General features: G+C 43.3%; 1 protein-coding gene across 1 annotated transcript; it reads right to left on the reverse strand.

Moving 5' to 3' along the window:
• Positions 1–1,588: 1,588 nt before the first annotated feature.
• LOC110536785 (procollagen galactosyltransferase 2) lies at positions 1,589–21,169 on the reverse strand. Its single transcript, XM_036936940.1, has 12 exons — positions 20,715–21,169; positions 18,890–19,000; positions 18,324–18,441; positions 14,543–14,677; positions 14,111–14,315; positions 13,547–13,666; positions 13,339–13,415; positions 12,153–12,259; positions 11,850–11,982; positions 11,344–11,471; positions 6,794–6,997; positions 1,589–3,162 (listed from the first exon to the last, which is right to left on the reverse strand). Exons 1-12 carry the CDS (start codon positions 20,915–20,917, stop codon positions 2,931–2,933), a joined length of 1,773 nt encoding a protein of 590 aa, XP_036792835.1. The 5' UTR covers positions 20,918–21,169; the 3' UTR covers positions 1,589–2,930.
• Between the last annotated feature and the right edge of the window lie 363 nt (positions 21,170–21,532).

Below are 21,532 nucleotides of genomic sequence, written 5' to 3' on the forward strand. Positions count from 1 at the left end.
GCCCCTGGCTATCTGTAAATTATGTCTGAGTGTTGCAGTGTGCCCCTGGCTATCCATAGATTAAAACAATATATAATAATTGTGCTGTCTGGTTTACTTAATATAAGACATTTGAAAGGATTTATACTTCTACTTTTACTTTTGATACTTAAGTACAGTCGTGGCCAAATGTTTTGAGAATTACACAAATATTAATTTTCACAAAGTCTGCTGCCTCAGTTTGTATGATGGCAATTTGCATATACTCCAGAATGTTATGTAGAGTGATCAGATGAATTGTATGACTCTCACCATACAAATGAACTGAATCCCCAAAAAACATTTCCACTGCATTTCAGCCCTGCCACAAAAGGACCAGCTGGTATCATGTCAGTGATTCTCTTGTTAACACAGGTGAGAGTGTTGACGAGGACAAGGCTGGAGATCACTCTGTCATGCTGATTGAGTTCGAATAACAGACTGGAAGCTTCAAAAGGAGGGTGGTGCTTGGAATCATTGTTCTTCTTCTGTCAACCATGGTTACCTGCAAGGAAGCACGTGCTGTCATCATTGCTTTGCACAAAAAGGGCTTCACAGGCAAGGATATTGCTGCCAGTAAGATTGCACCTAGATCAACCATTTATCAGATCATCAAGAACGTCAAGGAGAGCGGTTCAATTGTTATGAAGAAGGCTTTAGGGCGCCCAAGAAGTCCAGCAAGCGACAGGACCGTCTCCTAAAGTTGATTCAGCTGCGGGATCGGGGCACCACCAGTACAGAGCTGGCCTGGTGTCAAGAATGTCAACAAAGAAGCCACTTCTCTCCAGGAAAAACATCAGGGACAAACAATGACGAACAATGCCTTTTCCAGCATGATGGAGCACCTTGCCACAAGGCATAAGTGATAACTAAGTGGCTCAGGGAACAAAACATTGATATTTTGGGTCCATGGCCAGGAAACTCCCCTGAACTTATTCCCATTGAGAACTTGTGGTAAATCCTCAAGAGGTGGGTGGACAAACAAAAACCCACAAAATCGGACAAACTCCAAAGATTGATTATGCCAGAATGGGCTGCCATGTGGCCCAGAAGTTAATTGACAGCATGCCAGGGCGGATTGCAGAGGTCTTGAAAAAGAAGGGTCAACACTGCAAATATTGATTCTTTGCATCAACTTCATGTAATTGTCAATAAAAGCCTTTGACACTTATGAAATGCTTGTAATTATACTTTAGTATTCCATAGTCACATCTGACAAAAATATCTAAAGACACTGAAGCAGCAAACTTTGTGGAAATTAATCTTTGTGTCATACCTCAAAACTTTTGGCCACGACTGTGTATTTTAAACCAAATACTTTTAGACGTTTACTCAAGTAATACAAACTGTATGACTTTCACTTTTACTTGAGTAATTTTCTATTAAGGCGTTTTTACTTTTCCTCAAGTATGACAATTGGGTACTTTTTCCGCAGCTGATCATTTCAGAGTAACCAACTACACTAACTACACTTCCCTAAAAATGCCTTATTCATACACTGCCCTCTTGTGGTGCTTTCATGTCAGTACATGTATCTTAAAAATGTCAGTGCATTTTCATAGAATTTCAATAAAAATTGAAAAAGTTGATTTTTAATCATGTATAAAGTTAGTTACATCATTGTCACATCCGTTTTTGAACAGTTTTGGCACTGACAAAGCTTCTGCCAAATGTGCTACTATTGAAAAACATTTGATCTTCAAAGTTGCTTGACATCAAGGTACAGTATAGTCATTTATTTGACAAAGAGGGAATTTCATTACAATTAAGACATTGCACTTGGGTTTAATACTGTGCATTCAAAAAGCACAATATAATGCTAGAAATAAATTAGGAAAACTGTCCATATGAATTGTACAAATAATAGAATTTGTACACAGAAAAAATACATCAACACAAACCAATATAGATGAGCTCAGTCAGAATGTAACTTGATTGTCGTGGCAACTGACACCATCAATGATGTCAGGAGAATATGGTTTGCAGGCTTCTCTCTGGACTGTTGATCTGGTGTAAGTCTACCATGAGGTCAGGCCTAGAGAGAGACACTGCTCCTAACATATTACCACACAGAATGAGTAGAATGTGATATAAAAGAGAATGGTTTCCTCCAGTATTTCTGTTTTCTGACGCCCAGTGACTAGATGTACAGCGAGGGTCACTCACCCAGGCCCTGGAGTGCTATGCAGTGCAAAATAGCACAGTTGGGGTCAATTCCTATTGATATATATATTTATTTATTTATTTTATTTTATCAATGATGTCTTAATAAACTGAATAGTAGAAGCTTATTTATTTAATTAATTTTAAATTCAATTCACTACCTGAACTGACTGGCTTCAATAGGAATTGACCCCAACTGTGCTATATATATATATATATATATTTTTTTTTTAATCCATAATTGAAATGTAATTTCAGTTTACTTCCTGAATTGAATGCCTTCAATTTGAAATTGACCCCAACCCTTGAAGGTGTCTGACAGTATAGGAGAGTGCCATTCCTAACATGCATCACTTGATTTGAACACACACAAACAAACCCACACACACTTTGAAATTAGGTCTTGGGGCACTTGACCAAGTCTATAGAGCCTCCGCCAGCATCACTGCTGTCTGTATATTCAGTCACTCCCAGTGATTATGGACCGACGTACCAAATACAAAATGGCCAATTATACAGTGAGAAAGGAAGTGTCGCTGATGAATGGCACAGTCAGCAATGACACCATAACCAGTAACCCTTCTCACACTACCGAGTCAAACCAAACACTACCTGCCTCGTTATGCATCCACAGTTGTTTTTGGAACCGTGTTGTAAAAGAACAACGTGAAAAGACCAAATCCAAGTCAGCGCAGTAAGGATGGGGTTGGCCGTGCAGTGTGAATCAGGCATGAATACGTGTGGTTGAACTACAGCTCATCTTTATATGACGTCTGCAGCATGTCGGGTTGGGGAGCCCCCTTCAGCGTTTTGTGGGAGCCCCTCCAGTCTGTTCGCACGTTGTCGTCGTCCCACAGCGTGGAGGTCTCTGTGTCGCTCACCCACTTGGGGTCCCCGGCGTATTGGGCTGGTTGCACCAGTAGGGGGCGTGTGGAGAACGCCTGCAGGTTACGGTTAGGATAGTGGGACTTGTAGTTCTCACTGTTGACCAACAGGACAGGGAGGTTAGAGATACAGTGCCTTGCGAAAGTATTCGGCCCCCTTGAACTTTGCGACCTTTTGCCACATTTCAGGCTTCAAACATAAATATATAAAACTGTATTTTTTGTGAAGAATCAACAACAAGTGGGACACAATCATGAAGTGGAACGACATTTATTGGATATTTCAAACTTTTTTAACAAATCAAAAACTGAAAAATTGGGCGTGCAAAATTATTCAGCCCCTTTACTTTCAGTGCAGCAAACTCTCTCCAGAAGTTCAGTGAGGATCTCTGAATGATCCAATGTTGACCTAAATGACTAATGATGATAAATACAATCCACCTGTGTGTAATCAAGTCTCCGTATAAATGCACCTGCACTGTGATAGTCTCAGAGGTCCGTTAAAAGCGCAGAGAGCATCATGAAGAACAAGGAACACACCAGGCAGGTCCGAGATACTGTTGTGAAGAAGTTTAAAGCCGGATTTGGATACAAAAATATTTCCCAAGCTGTAAACATCCCAAGGAGCACTGTGCAAGCGATAATATTGAAATGGAAGGAGTATCAGACCACTGCAAATCTACCAAGACCTGGCCGTCCCTCTAAACTTTCAGCTCATACAAGGCATACAAGGAGAAGACTGATCAGAGATGCAGCCAAGAGGCCCATGATCACTCTGGATGAACTGCAGAGATCTACAGCTGAGGTGGGAGACACTGTCCATAGGACAACAATCAGTCGTATATTGCACAAATCTGGCCTTTATGGAAGAGTGGCAAGAAGTAAGCCATTTCTTAAAGATATCCATAAAAAGTGTTGTTTAAAGTTTGCCACAAGCCACCTGGGAGACACACCAAACATGTGGAAGAAGGTGCTCTGGTCAGATGAAACCAAAATTGAACTTTTTGGCAACAATGCAAAACGTTATGTTTGGCGTAAAAGCAACACAGCTCACACCATCCCCACTGTCAAACATGGTGGTGGCAGCATCATGGTTTGGGCCTGCTTTTCTTCAGCAGGGACAGGGAAGATGGTTCAAATTGATGGGAAGATGGATGGAGCCAAATACAGGACCATTCTGGAAGAAAACCTGATGGAGTCTGCAAAAGACCTGAGACTGGGACGGAGATTTGTCTTCCAACAAGACAATGATCCAAAACATAAAGCAAAATCTACAATGGAATGGTTCAATAATAAACATATCCAGGTGTTAGAATGGCCAAGTCAAAGTCCAGACCTGAATCCAATCGAGAATCTGTGGAAATAACTGAAAACTGCTGTTCACAAATGCTCTCCATCCAACCTCACTGAGCTCGAGCTGTTTTGCAAGGAGGAATGGGAAAACATTTCAGTCTCTCGATGTGCAAAACTGATAGAGACATACCCCAAGCGACTTACAGCTGTAATCGCAGCAAAAGGTGGCGCTACAAAGTATTAACTTAAGGGGGCTGAATAATTTTGCACGCCCAATTTTTCAGTTTTTGATTTGTTAAAAAAGTTTGAAATATCCAATAAATGTCGTTCCACTTCATGATTGTGTCCCACTTGTTGTTGATTCTTCACAAAAAAATACAGTTTTATATCTTTATGTTTGAAGCCTGAAATGTGGCAAAAGGTTGCAAAGTTCAAGGAGGCCGAATACTTTCGCAAGGCACTGTACATTGGTCACAGGACGATGACAATATTACGTCTGATGTTAAAACTCCCACTAAGGAGATAAAAACTAGCCTGTCATGTACATAGCTTGAGAGTGTATGTAAATATCCAGAACAGGGCCACACTTCGTCATACAGTACATGATACAGTGTTATGGTGGGCAACAATACACAGATAAAATGTAATCCTATGAAAGGTAACAGTTTTAAAATGTACTGGTCATTTCGAAACATTACAAAGAGAGATGAAATGACATGAAATATATTTTGTGGAAACAAGGTTATAATAGAAGTACTGGGAATAAGTTTGTGGGTTGGGCAACTCTTGGAAAGAATGAATCAGTTAGTCAGAAGACCCAGAATCAACTCCAAGCATATTGAAGCAGAACCACACAGGGAAGAGGATGGGAAGGGGGAGGGGGACAAGGACTAGGGATGATGGCAGCTGGCCAGGTTTCCACACATGACAGAACACTAAGGCATTCTCAACGGAACACAGAACACACAGGAATTCTCAACAGAACACTAAGGCATTCTCAACGGAACACAGAACACACAGGCATTCTCAACGGAACACTAAGGCATTCTCAACGGAACACAGAACACACAGGAATTCTCAACAGAACACTAAGGCATTCTCAACGGAACACAGAACACACAGGAATTCTCAACAGAACGCAAAGGCATTCTAACAGACTTCTGGATGCATGCCTGGTTCCCATTGGCTCAGAGAGGCTCTGGGTTCTATTAGCTTGGTCTGGCAGACACATGTCATGCAGCCAGAGAGAGAGACAGGGAGTTGACCACATGAACCTGGAACGCTACAACAAGCCAAGTCAGTCAGCAGAGACTAAAACTAACATGAAGCAAAGTACAAAACATTTGGACTTCTTGACATAACTAAAATGTGAATGCGTTTCAGAATTAGAGGGAACATTTTAATTGTGGCAAGCTATTTTAAAAGCAGGCTTTTAAGAGTTGAGCTAAGAATGTGTTCACAGGAAGGTGAACATCAATGGGAGGCTATAGTTGTGAAACCATAGGCTGGTGATAGTAACAGTGGTTTTTAAATCTGTCCATTCCAAAGCTACATTTATGCTTAACGTTTATCCAAAACTGCAGCTAATTAGGAGTTGTTGCTATAGGTTGTTGCTATAGGTTGTTGCTATAGGGTGTTGCTATAGGTTGTTGCTATAGGTTGTTGCTATAGGTTGTTGCTATAGGTTGTTGCTATAGGTTGTTGCTATAGGGTGTTGCTATAGGTTGTCGCTATAGGGTGTCGCTATAGGTTGTCGCTATAGGTTGTTGCTATAGGTTGTTGCTATAGGTTGTTGCTATAGGTTGTTGCTATAGGGTGTTGCTATAGGGTGTTGCTATAGCTTTGGAAGTTCAATGCTGGCAAAGGGTCAGAACAAGTTACACAAGATGAAATGCAATTTTTAATGGCACAAAGCAGAGTTGCCTGACAGCTTTGTAGCACTAAAATCATTATAAGTTCCATTGGCAATGGATGAAGGATGGTCCTAGTAAAACAAATCTTTCAGGAACGATCCCAGGGTGCTACTGGACTATCTTGGAGCTGATTCTTGAGAACTTATGACACTACTTTTCAAAGACAATTTGGCTACTTCGTTTCACCAGCTCTCTCCCCTATGGAGCATTGTTGTCAGACTTACATACCAACTGGGTTTGAACCTGGATCTCCTGCACATTACAAACCTGTCTGGTGTCCCAGGTCTAAATCAGTCCCTGATTAGAGGGCAATAATGAAAAAATGCAGTGGAACTGGCTTCGAGGTCCAGAGTTGAATTTGAGGGGTATAGGCAATTAGCACAGGGCGAGCTAACATAATTATTCAGGTTTCAGTTCCACCTACTTGGTGTGTCTGGTCTCAGTGATCTGAGAACATCTTAAGAATGGCTAAATAAATACAAGAATAAATATATATTTTTTTTAAACAGTTGAGGTACTTACTTGGTGTGTTTGTCGTACATGATGGGTAAGAATTCGTCTACGGGCAGCATCTTGGAGAGGGGTTCAGCGTTGAGCAGTTTCTGGGCACCCTGGAGAGAGATGGCATAGGACAGGGTCCAGTAGGAATAGTCTGCTACCACCAGGTTCCTCACGTTCTCCACCACCTCCTCATCACCTGGCTTCACCTGCTTACGGCCCAGGTAACTGGGGACAGAGGACAGACAGAGTTAGTCAGAGTACTGGACAGAGGACAGACAGTGTCAGTCAGAGTACTGGACAGAGGAGAGAGAGAGACAGGGTTAGTCAGAGTACTGGACAGAGGAGAGAGAGAGAGACAGGGTTAGTCAGAGTACTGGACAGAGGACAGACAGAGTCAGTCAGAGTACTGGACAGAGGAGAGAGAGAGACAGGGTTAGTCAGAGTACTGGACAGAGGACAGACGGAGTCAGTCAGAGTACTGGACAGAGGAGAGAGAGAGACAGGGTTAGTCAGAGTACTGGACAGAGGAGAGAGAGAGACAGGGTTAGTCAGAGTACTGGACAGAGGACAGACAGAGTCAGTCAGAGTACTGGACAGAGGACAGACAGAGTCAGGGTTAGTCAGAGTAGTGCACAGAGGAGAGAGAGACAGGGTTAGTCAGAGTACTGGACAGAGGAGAGAGAGACAGGGTTAGTCAGAGTACTGGACAGAGGAGAGAGAGAGACAGGGTTAGTCAGAGTACTGGACAGAGGAGAGAGAGAGACAGGGTTAGTCAGAGTAGTGGACAGAGGAGAGAGAGAGACAGGGTTAGTCACAGTAGTGGACAGGGGAGGGAGGGAGTCACCAACCAAGACTTCACAAAATGGGACAAACACCAAATTGAGACTCTGCACGCAGAATTCTGCAAAAATATCCTCCGTGTACAACGTAGAACACCAAATAATGCATGCAGAGCAGAATTAGGCCGATACCCACTAATTATCAAAATCCAGAAAATAGCCGTTAAATTCTACAACCACCTCAAAAGAAGCGATTCCCAAACCTTCCATAACAAAGCCATCACCTACAGAGAGATGAACCTGGAGAAGAGTCCCCTAAGCAAGCTGGTCCTGGGGCTCTGTTCACAAACACAAACACACCCTACAGAGCTTCAAGACAGCAGCACAATTAGACCCAACCAAATCATGAGAAAACAAAAAGATAATTACTTGACACATTAGAAAGAATTAACAAAAAACAGAGCAAACTAGAATGCTATTTGGCCCTACACAGAGAGTACACAGCGGCAGAATACCTGACCACTGTGACTGACCCAAAATTAAGGAAAGCTTTGACTATGTACAGACTCAGTGAGCATAGCCTTGCTATTGAGAAAGGCCGCCGTAGGCAGACATGGCTCTCAAGAGAAGACAGGCTATGTGCTCACTGCCCACAAAATGAGGTGGAAACTGAGCTGCACTTCCTAACCTCCTACCCAATGTATGACCATATTAGAGAGACATATTTCCCTCAGATTACACAGATCCACAAAAAAATTGAGAACAAATCCAATTTTGATAAACTCCCATATCTACTGGGTGAAATTCCACAGTGTGCCATCACAGCAGCAAGAGTTGTGACCTGTTGCCATGAGAAAAGGGTAACCAGTGAAGAACAAACACCATTGTAAATACAACCCATATTTATGCTTATTTATTTTATCTTGTGTCCTTTAACCATGTGTACATTGTTAAAACACTGTATATACAGTGCCTTGCGAAAGTATTCGGCCCCCTTGAACTTTGCAACCTTTTGCCACATTTCAGGCTTCAAACATAAAGATATAAAACTTTATTTTTTTGTGAAGAATCAACAACAAGTGGGACACAATCATGAAGTGGAACGACATTTATTGGATATTTCAAACTTTTTTAACAAATCAAAAACTGAAAAATTGGGCGTGCAAAATTATTCAGCCCCTTTACTTTCAGTGCAGCAAACTCTCTCCAGAAGTTCAGTGAGGATCTCTGAATGATCCAATGTTGACCTAACTGACTAATGATGATAAATACAATCCACCTGTGTGTAATCAAGTCTCTGTATAAATGCATCTGCACTGTGATAGTCTCAGAGGTCCGTTAAAAGCGCAGAGAGCATCATGAAGAACAAGGAACACACCAGGCAGGTCCGAGATACTGTTGTGAAGAAGTTTAAAGCCGGATTTGGATACAAAAAGATTTCCCAAGCTTTAAACATCCCAAGGAGCATTGTGCAAGCGATAATATTGAAATGGAAGGAGTATCAGACCACTGCAAATCTACCAAGACCTGGCCGTCCCTCTAAACTTTCAGCTCATACAAGGAGAAGACTGATCAGATATGCAGCCAAGAGGCCCATGATCACTCTGGATGAACTGCAGAGATCTACAGCTGAGGTGGGAGACTCTGTCCATAGGACAACAATCAGTCGTATATTGCACAAATCTGGCCTTTATGGAAGAGTGGCAAGAAGAAAGCCATTTCTTAAAGATATCCATAAAAAGTGTAGTTTAAAGTTTGCCACAAGCCACCTGGGAGACACACCAAACATGTGGAAGAAGGTGCTCTGGTCAGATGAAACCAAAATTGAACTTTTTGGCAACAATGCAAAACGTTATGTTTGGCATAAAAGCAACACAGCTCATCACACTGAACACACCATCCCCACTATCAAACATGGTGGTGGCAGCATCATGGTTTGGGCCTGCTTTTCTTCAGCAGGGACAGGGAAGATGGTTAAAATTGATGGGAAGATGGATGGAGCCAAATACAGGACCATTCTGGAAGAAAACCTGATGGAGTCTGCAAAAGACCTGAGACTGGGACGGAGATTTGTCTCTACAATCTACAATGGAATGGTTCAAAAATAAACATATCCAGGTGTTAGAATGGCCAAGTCAAAGTCCAGACCTGAATCCAATCGAGAATCTGTGGAAATAACTGAAAACTGCTGTTCACAAATGCTCTCCATCCAACCTCACTGAGCTCGAGCTGTTTTGCAAGGAGGAATGGGAAAACATTTCAGTCTCTCGATGTGCAAAACTGATAGAGACATACCCCAAGCGACTTACAGCTGTAATCGCAGCAAAAGGTGGCGCTACAAAGTATTAACTTAAGGGGGCTGAATAATTTTGCACGCCCAATTTTTCAGTTTTTGATTTGTTAAAAAAGTTTGAAATATCCAATAAATGTCGTTCCACTTCATGATTGTGTCCCACTTGTTGTTGATTCTTCACAAAAAAAATACAGTTTTATATCTTTATGTTTGAAGCCTGAAATGTGGCAAAAGGTCGCAAAGTTCAAGGGGGCCAAATACTTTCGCAAGGCACTGTATATAATATGACATTTGTAATGTCTTAATTGTTTTGAAACTTCTGTATGTGTAATGTTTACTGTTAATTTTGATTGTTTATTTCACTTTATATATTCACTTCATGTATTATCTACTTCACTTGCTTTGGCAATGTTAACACATGTTTCCCATGCCAATAAAGCCCCTTGAATTGAATTGAATTGAATTGACAGGGTTAGTCAGAGTACTGGACAGAGGAGAGAGAGAGAGACAGGGTTAGTCAGAGTACTGGACAGAGGAGAGAGAGAGACAGGGTTAGTCAGAGTAGTGGACAGAGGAGAGAGAGAGACAGGGTCAGTCAGAGTACTGGACAGGGGAGAGAGAGAGACAGGGTTAGTCAGAGTAGTGGACAGAGGAGAGAGAGAGACAGGGTCAGTCAGAGTACTGGACAGGGGAGAGAGAGAGACAGGGTTAGTCAGAGTACTGGACAGAGGAGAGAGAGACAGGGTCAGTCAGAGTACTGGACAGAGGAGAGAGAGACAGGGTCAGTCAGAGTACTGGACAGACAGGGTCAGTACTCTGACTGACCCTATCTGTCCTCTGTCCAGACTAACCCCACCCAGTATGACTTTACATGTTGTAGAATATCTGTGGAATAATGCTGTTGAAATAGGCTCTCCGACCCTACTCTACTCTTCCTCCTACTTCACCTTCTCCTTCCCCTTCTCCTCCTCCCCCATCCTCTTCCACCTACTCCTCCTCCTCCACCTCCTCCTCCCCCTGCTCCTCTTCCACCTACTCCTCTGTCTCCTCCTCCTCCACCTCCTCCTCCCCCTGCTCCTCTTCTACCTACTCCTCCGTCTCCTCCTCCTCCACCTCCTCCTCCCTCTCCTCCCCCTCTGTCTCCTCCTCCCCCTCCGTCTCCTCCTCCTCCTCCCCCCTCTCCTCCACCTTCTCCTCCTCCCCCTCCTCCGTCTCCTCCTCCTTCTCTCCTCCCCCTCCTCCTCCCCCCTCTCCTCCTCCTTCTCCTCCCCCCTCTCCTCCTCCTTCTCCTCCCCCCTCTCCTCCTCCTTCTCCTCCTCCCCCCTCCTCCTCATTCTCCCTCCTCCTCCTCATTCTCCCTCCTCCTCCCTCCCTCCTCACCCAGATTAGTTTATCATACAAAATGAGTCCAGGGCAGCTAGGCCCTTTCCTCTTCATGGCAACACGGGTAGGCAGTAGTCATCTGGTCACCAGGGTGACCGTTTGTGACAGTGACTCACATGATGTCCCAGTCCAGTTCCACCATCTCCACCTCCTCCATCAGACGCAGTACGCGCCGCTTGAAGTTGGCCTGGAAACGCACGTCATCCTCGAAGATCAGCGCCTTGTCCATCTGCTGGTCTACCATCTAAGGGGGGGGGGGTGGGGGGGGGGGGGGGGGGGGACATGTAGTTTAAATAAGCTCTAATTACAGACCTCAGAGGCTTTTCTACTTTACTGAACGAGCCAATTAAGCTCCTACTGACATGGCCCTCCAGGTCCCATGGCCCAAGATGTGTGTGTGTGTGTGTGTGTGTGTCCGTGTCCGTGTGTGTGTGTGTCCGAGTCTGTGTGTGTGTGTGTGTGTGTCCGAGTCTGTGTGTGTGTGTGTGTGTGTGTGTGTGTGTGTCCGAGTCTGTGTGTGTGTGTGTGTGTGTGTGTGTGTGTGTGTGTGTGTGTGTGTGTGTGTGTGTGTGTCCGTGTGTGTGTGTGTGTCCGTGGCTGTGTGTGTGTCTGTGCTCCTCACCTCCTTCCAGATGTAGTAATGACTCAGGAAGCATCCCACCTCTCCTTTGGTCAGGGTACGGCGAGAGAACGGGTCATAGTAACCAGGCAGTATGTCCACTCCCAGAATCTTTATATCACTGCTGTTCAGAGCTCTGCAGGACACACACCGACATCATAGTCTCCAACTCTCTCTAAACCTCCCTCAGAGCCACAGCTATGCCAAGCTTTGTATCCTCACCTAGCCTGGACATCCAGACTGAATTCAACTCTTGTTTAGTGAAACGTAGCACAAATGAGTCAGGATTCGCAGGCTAATTCTCACCCTCCATCGATGGCGTCCACCACCTTGACATCTATCTCCAGCTCATTGAGAGAATACAGCATCCTGTCTCTACGGTCCTGACGACGACGCAGGTTAATCAGGTACACCTACAACACAGGACAGCCAGGGTCAGAGGTCAAGGGTCAACTCAGAGACACAGTGATCCATAGATTGTGTGTGTATAACAGTGGGTTTGAGTCAAAAGTAGAAGACAAATGTCTATCCTGTATGAACTAATAAAGTATATCTTATATTGAGCGTGAGAGATCATACTACCATTATAAACTGGGTGGTTCGAGCTGACAGCCGTGGTATATCAGACCGTATACCACACCCCGTCGGGCGTCATCTATGTATAGTCATTTTACCCCTACCTACTGTACATGTATAAATTACCCCAACTAACCTGTACCCCCGCACATTGACTCGGTACCGGTACCTGCTGTACATGTATAAATTACCCCAACTAACCTGTACCCCCGCACATTGACTTGGTACCCACTGTATATATCCGCATTATTGTTATTTTATTATGTAACTATTTATTACATGTTTTACTTTAGTTTATTTAGTAAATATTTTACTAAATCTATTTTTTAAAACTGCATTATTGGGAAAGGGCTTGTAAGTAATCACTTCACGGTAAGGTCTATACTTCTCGGTAAGGTCTATACTTCACGGTAAGGTCTATACTTCTCGGTAAGGTCTATACTTCACGGTAAGGTCTATACTTCTCGGTAAGGTCTATACTTCACGGTAAAGTCTATACTTCTCGGTAAGGTCTATACTTCACGGTAAGGTCTATACTTCTCGGTAAGGTCTATACTTCTCGGTAAGGTTTATACTTCACGGTAAGGTCTATACTTCACAGTAAGGTCTATACTTCACGGTAAGATCTATACTTCACGGTAAGGTCTATACTTCTCGGTAAGGTCTATACTTCTCGGTAAGGTCTATACTTCTCGGTAAGGTCTATACTTCACGGTAAGGTCTATACTTCACGGTAAGGTCTATACTTCACGGTAAGGTCTATACTTCACGGTAAGGTCTATACCTGTTTTCGCGCGTGTGACAGATAAAATGTAATTTGATGTAAATAGTCTACAGCAGTGTTCCAAGCCACTGCTAATTATTTAATCTATTCAGGTAGGTGATGAGGAGTTTGGGCTCCTGGCCTTTGTCTCACCTCATCGAAGCCCATGAGGTCTCTCTGTTTGGGGAAGAGGCTCACGTATTTGGAGGGGGCCATGGGGGGGCCATCGACTGGGGGAAGAACATAGAGACGTGGTATTTTTACCGTTATTACCTAGTTATTACACATCTATTACTGTTAGACACCGACTCTTAAATAACTTTAGAATTATGTAAAAAAACGACCAAATAAGGTTTCTTACTGGTGGCCTCCAGGATGAGATGACTAAAGCTGATGCTGTCGTCCTCTATGGTGTGGTGAGGTTTGGCTGGGACGTTCAAGTAACCATACCTCACCTTGTTACACAGGTACATCTGCACCTCTGGAAAACACAGTACAATAAACTCTGTTATTAAACATGGCCTCCATGGCCTCGACGTGCCAGCAACATGTGCATGTAATCATCTAGCCTTTTACACAAGGAACACACTGATTACACCCCAGCAGCAGGGATGTGGATGCTTGCGATTGCACGTTATTAGACTAAGTGTGTGTGGGTGCACGTTATTAGACTAAGTGTGTGTGGGTGCACGTTATTAGACTAAGTGTGTGTGGGTGCACGTTATTAGACTAAGTGTGTGTGGGTGCACGTTATTAGACTAAGTGTGTGTGGGTGCACGTTATTAGACTAAGTGTGTGTGGGTGCACGTTATTAGACTAAGTGTGTGTGGGTGCACGTTATTAGACTAAAAGTGTGTGGGTGCACGTTCGTTCATGACTGACTGTGTGTGCATCATAATGTACATGCTGTACTGTAGACCCCAACCTGAGACGCGGCAGGAGAAGGCGAAGACGATGATGTCATCGAAGGGCCAGGAGTAGTCCAGGTGAGGAGGGTGGAAGGCCAGCTTCTTCATACCCGTCTTCCTCATGTCCAGCAGGAAGGTAGAGTGGACCATGGGCACCGGGTAGCAGCCTAGCCGGTGGCGCTGTCTGGTGGGGAAATACTCAGCTGTACGCCGGTAGTAACCCTGGGAACAGACACACAGGGTACTGGAAATTAGCATAAGCTGCAACGTATCTGACTGTTTGTACATTCAATGTGTCAATGTTTTAATTGCATCTGTACCCATGTAAATTAATGATTGAAATGAAAACAATATGGTCTTTAATCGCATTTATACAAACCAACTTTCCATTTCACACAATCGTGCCTACCCACAACCCACTGTGCTGGCTCAGATCTTTACTGTCTTACTTGGGGAGTGATGCCGCACCAGTAGTTGGAGTAGGCTCCCTGAGAGTCCAGCATGGGGGCCACAACAGACTTGTTCTCTGCTATCAGAAGGTTCAGAGTCTCTGGGTTGGTCAGGATGTTGTCTGTGTCAGCGTACTGGAGGAGACAGAGATGTAATAATATGATATATTATCATATTATATAATAATAATATCGTGGAGATCAAGGGCACAGACAGAGATGGTCAACGGATGACACGGTGTGTTTAGTGAGGCGGTTGAAACCAAAGCACACTGATCTTTTTGGTAACAACCATAGCAGGGTCACACTCTGTATGTGGGTAATGAAAGAAAGCTATGATACTACTTGTAGTACAGAGGACAGAGTAGATATTTATTTTATTTTATTTTACCTTTATTTAACCAGGTAGGCAAGTTGAGAACAAGTTCTCATTTACAATTGCGACCTGGCCAAGATAAAGCAAAGCAGTTCGACACATACAACGACACAGAGTTACACATGGAGTAAAACAAACATACAGTCAATAATACAGTATAAACAAGTCTATATACGATGTGAGCAAATGAGGTGAGATAAGGGAGGTAAAGGCAAAAAAGGCCATGGTGGCAAAGTAAATACAATATAGCAAGTAAAACACTGGAATGGTAGATTTGCAATGGGAGAATGTGCAAAGTAGAAATTAAAATAATGGGGTGCAAAGGAGCAAAATAAATAAATTAATGAAATACAGTAGGGAAAGAGGTAGTTGTTCGGGCTAAATTATAGGTGGGCTATGTACAGGTGCCGTAATCTGTGAGCTGCTCTGACAGTTGGTGCTTAAAGCTAGTGAGGGAGATAAGTGTTTCCAGTTTCAGAGATTTTTATAGTTCGTTCCAGTCATTGGCAGCAGAGAACTGGAAGGAGAGGCGGCCAAAGAAAGAATTGGTTTTGGGGGTGACTAGAGAGATATACCTGCTGGAGCGTGTGGGAGATGCAATGGTGACCAGCGAGCTGAGATAAGGGGGGACTTTACCTAGCAGGGTCTTGTAGATGACATGGAGCCAGTGGGTTTGGCGACGAGTATGAAGCGAGGGCCAGCCAACGAGAGCGTACAGGTCGCAATGGTGGGTAGTATATGGGGCTTTGGTGACAAAAACGGATTGCACTGTGATAGACTGCATCCAATTTGTTGAGTAGGGTATTGGAGGCTATTTTGTAAGTGACATCGCCAAAGTTGAGGATTGGTAGGATGGTCAGTTTTACAAGGGTATGTTTGGCAGCATGAGTGAAGGATGCTTTGTTGCGAAATAGGAAGCCAATTCTAGATTTAACTTTGGATTGGAGATGTTTGATATGGGTCTGGAAGGAGAGTGTACAATCTAACCAGACACCTAAGTATTTGTAGTTGTCCACGTATTCTAAGTCAGAGCCGTCCAGAGTAGTAATGTTGGACAGGCGGGTAGGTACAGGTAGCGATCGGTTGAAGAGCATGCATTTAGTTTTACTTGTATTTAAGAGCAATTGGAGGCCACGGAAGGAGAGTTGTATGGCATTGAAGCTTGCCTGGAGGGTTGTCAACACAGTGTCCAAAGAAGGGCCAGAAGTATACAGAATGGTGTCGTCTGCGTAGAGGTGGATCAGAGACTCACCAGCAGCAAGAGCGACCTCATTGATGTATACAGAGAAGAGAGTCGGTCCAAGAATTTAACCCTGAACCCTGATGATATGATATGATGCTACTTGTAGGCCAGGGGACAGAGTAGATATGATTCTACTTGTAACCCAGAGGACAGAGTAGATATGATTCTACTTGTAAACCCAGAGGACAGAGTAGATATGATGCTACTTCTTGGCCAGAGGCAGAGTAGATATGATGCTGCTTGTAGGCCAGAGGACAGAGTAGATATGATGCTACTTGTAGGCCAGAGGACAGAGTAGATATGATGCTACTTGTAGGCCAGAGGACAGAGTAGATATGATTCTACTTGTAAACCCAGAGGACAGAGTAGATATGATGCTACTTCTTGGCCAGAGGCAGAGTAGATATGATGCTGCTTGTAAGCCAGAGGACAGAGTAGATATGATGCTACTTGTAGGCCAGAGGACAGAGTAGATATGATGCTACTTGTAGGCCAGAGGACAGAGTAGATATGATTCTACTTGTAAACCCAGAGGACAGAGTAGATATGATGCTACTTCTTGGCCAGAGGCAGAGTAGATATGATGCTGCTTGTAGGCCAGAGGACAGAGTAGATATGATGCTACTTCTTGGCCAGAGGCAGAGTAGATATGATGCTGCTTGTAGGCCAGAGGACAGAGTAGATATGATGCTACTTCTTGGCCAGAGGCAGAGTAGATATGATGCTGCTTGCAGGCCAGAGGACAGAGTAGATATGATGCTACTTCTTGGCCAGAGGCAGAGTAGATATGATGCTACTTGTAAACCCAGAGGACAGAGTAGATATGATTCTACTTGTAAACCCAGAGGACAGAGTAGATATGATGCTACTTGTAAACCCAGAGGACAGAGTAGATATGATTCTACTTGTAGGCCAGAGGACAGAGTAGATATGATGCTACTTGTAGGCCAGAGGACAGAGTAGATATGATGCTACTTGTAGGCCAGAGGACAGAGTAGATATGATGCTGCTTGCAGGCCAGAGGACAGAGTAGATATGATGCTACTTCTTGGCCAGAGGCAGAGTAGATATGATGCTACTTGTAGGCCAGAGGACAGAGTAGATATGATGCTGCTTGTAGGCCAGAGGCAGAGTAGATATGATGCTGCTTGCAGGCCAGAGGACAGAGTAGATATGATGCTACTTCTTGGCCAGAGGCAGAGTAGATATGATGCTACTTGTAGGCCAGAGGACAGAGTAGATATGATTCTACTTGTAGGCCAGAGGACAGAGTAGATATGATGCTACTTGTAGGCCAGAGGACAGAGTAGATATGATGCTACTTCTTGGCCAGAGGCAGAGTAGATATGATGCTGCTTGTAGGCCAGAGGACAGAGTAGATATGATGCTACTTCTTGGCCAGAGGCAGAGTAGATATGATGCTGCTTGCAGGCCAGAGGACAGAGTAGATATGATGCTACTTCTTGGCCAGAGGCAGAGTAGATATGATGCTACTTGTAAACCCAGAGGACAGAGTAGATATGATTCTACTTGTAAACCCAGAGGACAGAGTAGATATGATGCTACTTCTTGGCCAGAGGCAGAGTAGATATGATGCTGCTTGTAGGCCAGAGGCAGAGTAGATATGATGCTGCTTGTAAACCCAGAGGACAGAGTAGATATGATTCTACTTGTAACCCAGAGGACAGAGTAGATATGATGCTACTTGTAGGCCAGAGGACAGAGTAGATATGATGCTACTTGTAGGCCAGAGGACAGAGTAGATATGATGCTACTTGTAGGCCAGAGGACAGAGTAGATATGATGCTACTTGTAGGCCAGAGGACAGAGTAGATATGATGCTACTTGTAGGCCAGAGGACAGAGTAGATATGATTCTACTTGTAGGCCAGAGGACAGAGTAGATATGATGCTACTTGTAGGCCAGAGGACAGAGTAGATATGATGCTACTTGTAGGCCAGAGGACAGAGTAGATATGATGCTACTTGTAGGCCAGAGGACAGAGTAGATATGATGCTACTTGTAGGCCAGAGGACAGAGTAGATATGATGCTACTTGTAGGCCAGAGGACAGAGTAGATATGATTCTACTTGTAGGCCAGAGGACAGAGTAGATATGATGCTACTTGTAGGCCAGAGGACAGAGTAGACATGTGACTGTACCAGTATGTAGTCAGCCCAGCGTGTCTTGGCGAAGTTGAGAGCAGCCTGTTTAAGTTTCATCAGGTATTCATATCTGCCGTTGCTCCAGTATTTAGGCCCCATCTCTCCTGGGTAGGACCTGTGAGGGAGTCAGAATGAGACACACACACACACCAACCGACGCACACCAACCGACACACACACACACACACACACACACACACATGCAGAGGCATGCTACAGCATCATTTCTGCATTGCTTTGAGGTACTTAGAGAGAGAAAATGAGAGGTGACCTCAGGTCAGGTAGTACTGTTGTCACCAGGCTCTGTAAACACCAAACATTTATTTAAGGCTTTCTTTTCTATTCACACTGTGTTTTAAAGTTACATTGTGAGTTGAGGCTCAGCTGTCGGCTACTGCTACTACTGTCCGGATGTTCAGGTAAGCTAATACAGAGTTTATACAAATGAGCTGATAATCAAGGGTTTTTCAGAGCTAATCAACTGTGTCAACACACACACACACGTACAAGCATGCATACTTCTAGAAGAAAACAAGATAATGCTGAACACAACTCAAACCTACGTAGGATGCTCCATAGGCCTCCATTCCACGTAGTGATAAAACTGTTGCATGACTGTCAGCCATTCTCTCAGAACAGCTGTAGTGTTGTCAGCATTGTGATCTGTCGCTGCCCTGCGGACATGGGGACATAGACACACTGTCTGACATGGGGACATAGACACACCTAACCCACTCCTTGGCCCCAGGACTTTTTACAGATTTTGTCTTAACCCTAAACTGGCATACCTGATTCAATTAGGCAACTAATCATCAAGCCTTTGACTAATTGAATCAGGTGTGCCCATTGCCAAGGGAGGTAGGGGTTCTGAGGCTGCTGCAGCACCCCTGAAAATTCTGAACATTTGTTTTGTTCAAAAAAACATGTATATACATATATACAGTACCAGTCAAAGGTTTGGACACACCTACTCATTCCAGGTTTTTTTTCTTCATTTTGGCTATTTTCTACATTGTAGAATAATAGTGAAGACATTGAATGAGTAGGTGTGTCCAAACTTTTGACTGGTACTGTTTATAAAATATAAGAAAGTCACAAAAGTAATGCACTGTGTCTTAACTAGTATTAGCGGACCGATAGAGACATTTGTAGCGGGAAAAAATACTTTTTTCAGCATATCTGCTTTGGCAAAAAGATAGATGTATAATTAAGAACAGTATCTAGCAGGATTCAATAGTTGATCTTGTAAGAGTTGTTGTCCTGTACAATTTCTCTGTGACTGTCATTCTAATGATCCAGAAAGAACATTCCCCTGTCCTTTTCTCTGTGACTGTCATTCTAATGGGATCCAGAAAGAACATTCCCCTGTCCTTTTCTCTGTGACTGTCATTCTAATGGGATCCAGAAAGAACATTCCCCTCTCCTTTTCTCTGTGACTGTCATTCTAATGGGATCCAGAAATAACTTTCCCCTGTCTTTTTCTCTGTGACTGTCATTCTAATGGGATCCAGAAAGAACAATCCCCTGTCATTTTGTCTGTGACTGTCATTCTAATGGCATCCAGAAAGAACAATCCCCTGTCCTCAAATATTTAGGTTATCAGCAAAGACACAAAACATCCACACCAAATTAAATATTTTTCTTGATCAAATAACATTGAAAACAACCACTTTTTTGTGCAGTATTAATTGACCATCCTTACAAACCACTTAATGGAAATGTACATGACTGTATTGTACATAGGCTGGTCATCTAGGTTTGTACCTGTAGACTTTCTATCAGCATGATGAAAAACAATGACCAATACAGTATTGAGTACATTGAGACATCAAGTGGTTTGTGATGATGAGATGTGATGATGTGGCTCAGTTGGGAGAGCATGGAACTTGCAAAGCTAGGGTTGTGGGTTCAATTCCCACAGGGGCCCAGTACAGTATTAACTGTACTGGAAATGTACTGAACATTTCCCTGGATAAGAGTGTCTATGGAAAAAGGAATGAAAATACTATTTCAGCTTCAACATAGAAATAAATTGGATTTCCAAAGTACTTCAAGAAACTGGAAAACATATATCCAGCAAGGAAAGTCTGGTGTAAAGTACAGGCTAATGTGAAAATTGCATAATACAATGGTTTAAAATATTACTTCATGAACTCTGCATTGGAGAAAAATAAAGAAAGCATAATTAGAGTACCCAATAGAAGCTGAAGCATTGTATTTTGTTAGGAGATGAATGGTTCTAACGGGATTATGGGGATTGGCGATTTGGGGACGAGAGGTATTCTTAATCTAATCCAAATGCCATTGATCGCCCACGAGTTTGATAAAAATGACATTTTAACAAATAGCGGCCAGGGAAAGAGCGCTGGCAGGACGTCTGCCACCTACCAAACAGAAATGCGTGCTTTGGGATAGTTCAGTCTCTCCAATGCTCCGAGGTAGTAAGGCAAGGAATGCGCCGCGTTCCGAGCAATGATCGCAATAACAACCGTTGGCGGCTGCATTTTCGATTCTTCTGGATATTTCTCCTCCGAAAAGTAACATTCTGATCTAGAAACGAAGACCCCTAAAACTAAAACCCAAAGAAACATGGTGGATGTAGCAGTCCAAGCTACTGCATGTAGCTACAGCTCCCAGTCCGCGTCAGCAATAAGGAAAATGGTGTTTTCCTCAATTTTAAACCCCCCTCAAGATGAATCTCTTTCCTTGGCAGTATCGGTGGAAGGTTTTAAATTACAACTTCCGCACCAAAAGCCCTGTGAGAAAATTGTATCACCTGCATGATACAATGTAACTATTTGCTTATAGTAGGCTACTATTTGCGCACATTTTAACGGGTTTTTAAAGGAATTGATAACCTGCTGCTGGTGTGCGTTTAAACATTTAGAAAAAGTAGCTTTGGTTTATGAGCGATTATTGTCATCACAGTTACCGACGGCGACATTTTTTTCTGGTCCTATCAGGACCGGTTGTCTTTTTGGTGTGCAGTCAGTACCAACCTTGATTTCAAATCCAATTACATATATTTTTGGTTAGGGACAATCTTCAGTTGGCTCATCTTTCCTATATTAAGAGGCTTGAAAAGGTATTATTGTGATATAATAATTAATTGAGAATGTATGCGAAACTGAAATTTGGCCATAAAATCAATGAGTCCAAAATATATATTTTGAACCTCTCTAAATAACGTAAATAACGCAAAAGAC

The sequence above is a fragment of the Oncorhynchus mykiss genome, chromosome 12, assembly GCF_013265735.2.
Source record: "Oncorhynchus mykiss isolate Arlee chromosome 12, USDA_OmykA_1.1, whole genome shotgun sequence".
Taxonomy (NCBI): domain Eukaryota; kingdom Metazoa; phylum Chordata; class Actinopteri; order Salmoniformes; family Salmonidae; genus Oncorhynchus; species Oncorhynchus mykiss.

Excerpts from the sequence above, each read along its gene's own strand:
- LOC110536785 (XM_036936940.1), bottom strand. The coding sequence starts at position 20,917 with ATGTTTCTTTGGGTTTTAGTTTTAGGGGTCTTCGTTTCTAGATCAGAA. Across the intron at positions 14,678-18,323 it reads GCTGGGCTGACTACATACTG|TACGCTGACACAGACAACAT; the intron begins GTACAGTCACAT and ends TGTCTCCTCCAG. Across the intron at positions 13,667-14,110 it reads CTTCTCCTGCCGCGTCTCAG|AGGTGCAGATGTACCTGTGT; the intron begins GTTGGGGTCTAC and ends TGTGTTTTCCAG.